General features: G+C 46.6%; 1 protein-coding gene across 1 annotated transcript in view; it reads left to right on the forward strand.

The window, feature by feature from the left end:
* Window positions 1-3,591, forward strand: part of LOC128693952 (uncharacterized) — a 59,711-nt gene extending 56,120 nt beyond the window's left edge. The window contains exons 4-5 of the mRNA XM_053783880.2: window positions 1,819-2,089; window positions 3,298-3,591. Of these exons, the coding sequence (XP_053639855.2) occupies window positions 1,819-2,089; window positions 3,298-3,562 (536 nt within the window). The 3' untranslated portion in view covers window positions 3,563-3,591. The remainder of the gene's footprint in view (window positions 1-1,818; window positions 2,090-3,297) is intronic.
* Window positions 3,592-4,051: the final 460 nt, after the last annotated feature.

Raw genomic sequence — 4,051 nt, forward strand, 5'->3', positions numbered from 1 at the left:
ATCCCCATCAGTTCTGTGGTTCACCTCGTCTTTCACAGGCTTCAAATTCACTCCCAAATATCAAAACTCACTTCCTCCATACTTATCTTCAATCTGATATCCAATTATTCATGTCTGGATTTTTTCTTCTCTTCCCCCTGCTGTTTCCCAAAGTTCACTTTTAATTTCCTACTTTTACTTGTCCTCCCAAATTCGTCTACCAATCCTTGCAACTTCTCTTCAGAAAGCATATATAAAAGTTCAGTTGAGTAGTGGGTCCCCACGCTTCCTTGGTTTCACGTCCATATATCACTGCCTCTGACCTACTGCTCCACTAGGGAGTATGTGTTTAGCGGGGAAGGAGCGGGCACCAGGGAAGGACTAGGTGAACATCAGGAGAGGGTAGATAGAGGACGTGAGCAGCCACTAACTCCACTTCTTTACAGGCTAGCTGCAATAATCAGTGCGTGTGTACGTATTTACCTGCAACAAGACCACAGTAAACAGATATCGCAGTATGCAAAGCAACCACTGTGAAAAAATAGAGAACATCCAGTCGCTTTCGCGATTTTTCATATTATCAAGGACCTGTAAAAATAATAGAATAACAGAAAGGTTTTAAGGATGAAGTGTCACCTCACCTATGATATTACACCCGTCCCAATACAGGTATTGGGACGGGTGTAATATCGTACGTGACATCTCAGCCTTATAAGCCTTTTACTGTTCTAGCGCTTGGATGTTCACTATTTTTTTTCCAGTGGTTTTGTACGTATTTATGTGCACGTACCTACGTGTGTGCTTACATGTGCACGTACCTCAGTGTATCCTCGGCATATAGTAGGGCACACCTTTCACCCTCCCAGGAACTGCCCCGTTAAGGACAGTTTTGCTTTATTTTGCTGAGTTACCTGCACCTGTCACCTCACTGTCATGTTGTGTTTGGTACACTATTCAAGGAGGTGCCTTGATGCTGCTAAAGGGCTCTCGATCTAATTAATTGGAGTTACTTTCCAATTCGTCGATCAGACCTGGTTCTCATTCCAGAGGGCGCTGTGTAACCCCGGGGATGCAGTAAATTCTTTTAAGGCACGAGCCATCTCTAGTTATATAGTACCAGCAGCGGCAACACAGACAGCAACAGCAGTAGCAACATCACCTAAACCAGCAGAAAAAAGACCAGTACTTCGACTCTCACCTACCCTCCCCCATCACCACCACTACTACCACAATCACACTGCTGAGGCATCCTCACCTGAGTCACTGACACTCGCCCAGTTTGATTTACGACTCCAATATCCCCGAAACTTTTACCATCCTTCTAAAATTTCTTCTAAACTTATTTACGAGATAAAGAGAAGTGAGGAGAGTACTGTCAGGAGGCAGAAGACGGCATTCTTAAGGAGGAGTTTTACTGTGTAGTGAGTGGTAGATCCTTTACTGGTGGATGGAGTCCAAGGATGGGTGGCCTCTGTCTTGAAATGCGTGTGTTCGGTATTTTGTCGTATCGGAACCTTCCATTGTGTTAGTCTACCTCTCACATGTTACCTCCCCATCCTAGGTCTTTAGTATCAGCATCTCCCCTCCCCCACCCCTTTCCCAATATCAACTCCCTCGTATCATTTCTCTCCCCACTATCAGTCTTACTCCTGACATGAGCTCGCCCCGCCATCTTTCTCTTCCTTATCGTTGGTTATACCTGATCTGATCCCACTGAAGGTGTTTCGGTCCAGGGCGAACTGAAACGTCATCTAGAATTTATCCTGTGAAATCTGGTTGCTTTTGAATTGTTGCAGCTTCGATACTGACTGTTATTCTTGCACTCTGTCTACCCTACAGAGCGGACACCCTCGCTGGAGATCCTGCCGCCGCACCTCGACGACAACTTCCCCAACCTGAAGGCGGCGCCCATAGCTGGCCACGAGGTGACGCCCTCCAGGAACCACCTAACAACCTCCACCCCTCCGCCCACTACCACCCTGCCACCCAGACGGTGCCAAGCTCTAGACGTAACCCTGTGTGCCAACCTGCACCACAACGTCACCACCTACCCCAACCTGCTGGGTCATCCCGACGCACGTACCGTAGAGCGTGACATCATCTCCGTCAGGTGAGTTTCTGATGGTACTTGTCTGAGCGGCAGGTTGACTTCTTAATACTGTCAGAGATCGTGTGCTGTGAAAGTTTACTTATCTGTCAATGTGAAGGTGACAACTTGCCGGTTGTATTGAATATTAGTATCCTTGTGATAACTTGAGGAAGCCTCTTCTGACTGGCTTCAAATTTTCAACGCCCCTTTTTAACTGTATTAGAAACTTATTCCTTGCTGTGTCTCATGTACGAAACTTTTCTGCATAACACATGCGAGTTTAGTGTTTGCTTTATATATAATTCAGGCACGACCCAGGGCCTCAGAAGAGAATAATAGGTACTAGAGAGGATCTCATAGACTGTGAGTGTTCAACCATTTATCAGCATAGCACAAAACTGTGACTTGCAAATAAGTATTTAAAATACACACCTCGGTAATAAATAGTTGAGAATAAGAAAGAACGTGGCCCTGCGTAAGTATGCGTTGTTATGCAAAGCCCATGGATGACTCGAGCAGTCCTGGATGGTATGTGAGAGACGTGCATGATCGGGAAGTGGGAGATGAGACTGAAACACCCAGATACATATTTACTGTTAGGTCAGTGGTTCTCAAACTGGGGTCATGGCCCCTAAGAGGGGTCACAGCAAGATTTTAGAGAGGCCACGTTCCAAGAAAATTTGAGAAATCTGAAGTGAATCGAAGCACTATTTATTTTAACCTGGCGGGAGAGAATTTCCCTCGTCGCTTTGTTTTGATTATGTCGATACATTTTAATATTTACATTTTACGATGTTAGCCGCTTGTAACGTATAAACTCAAGACTTCACGGGTTGTGCTCCTGTCTGTGTGATTAGCGTTGGGCTGAAGTGAAATGCTCCGCATACGTGTGTGTTATTACTTTCCAAATGGTAATCAACTTCAGTAGTGTGTGTGTGTGTGTGTGTGTGTGTGTGTGTGTGTGTGTGTGTGTGTGTGTGTGTGTGTGTGTGTGTGTGTGTGTGTGACACTGTCGTATACGATGTACATTTATTTAAATACTGAAGAAAGGGAACACGGGGATTTTGAGAGTTGCTTAAAAGGGAGTCGAAGTAAAAATGATTGAGAACCATTGTGCTGAGGCAACAGGTGTTAGGAGATTTCCCAGTATGTCTGAACTACGCCCAAAATCGAATGTTCCTTCTCTCTCTTGCTCACTCCCTCACCATCATCATTACCGTCCCCTACAGGGAGGTAATAGACTCTGAGTGCCACCCGCTGGCGCAGGAGTTTCTATGCGAGCTGCTGCAACCAGACTGTCGTCGGGCGCAGAGCATGAACCCCAGCGGGGTGTTCGAGGATCACATCATCAGCCCCTGCAGGGACTTCTGCGAGGAGGTGATGAGTACCTGCGGCAGGCGCCTTCCCCCGCACCTCCGCCTCGCCATAGACTGTGCCAGCTTCCCTGTGCTTGACGGAGGCCACGAGTGTACGGCCAAGCCAGGTAATACTTGACGGGTGCCATGAGTGTACAGACAAATAAGGTGAGACACTGCCTCCTTATCTTTCTCTCCCCCTCCCACCTCCCTTAATCTCCTCTCCCCCTCCCAACCTCCCTTTCTGCACCTTCCACTCACACTAACTTACTCTCCCTTTTGTTTTCTTAATTCCTTACCTACTCATACCAACATTTTTTCCTCTCCCTCCTTCCCTTTACTCCCTATCTTCCTCTTTACCTACACTCTCTCTGCCTCCCTTTTCCCCAACCCTCCTTACTCCCTACCTGCATTTATTTCCACCCCTCCCTACCTCATTCCTTCTCTATGTTCCCTCCCTCACTTTATTCTCTCCCTTCCTCCTGCTGTATAATCCTCCGGGTTTAGCGCTTCCCCCTTGATTATAATAATAATAATCTCCCTTCCTCCTTATGTTTCCAACATTATGTTCTTAAGAATCACTGTCTTACCTCCACCATCCTTTCCATCCTCCTTCCCTTATTCTCGT

This window comes from Cherax quadricarinatus, chromosome 33 (genome assembly GCF_038502225.1).
Source record: "Cherax quadricarinatus isolate ZL_2023a chromosome 33, ASM3850222v1, whole genome shotgun sequence".
NCBI lineage: Eukaryota > Metazoa > Arthropoda > Malacostraca > Decapoda > Parastacidae > Cherax > Cherax quadricarinatus.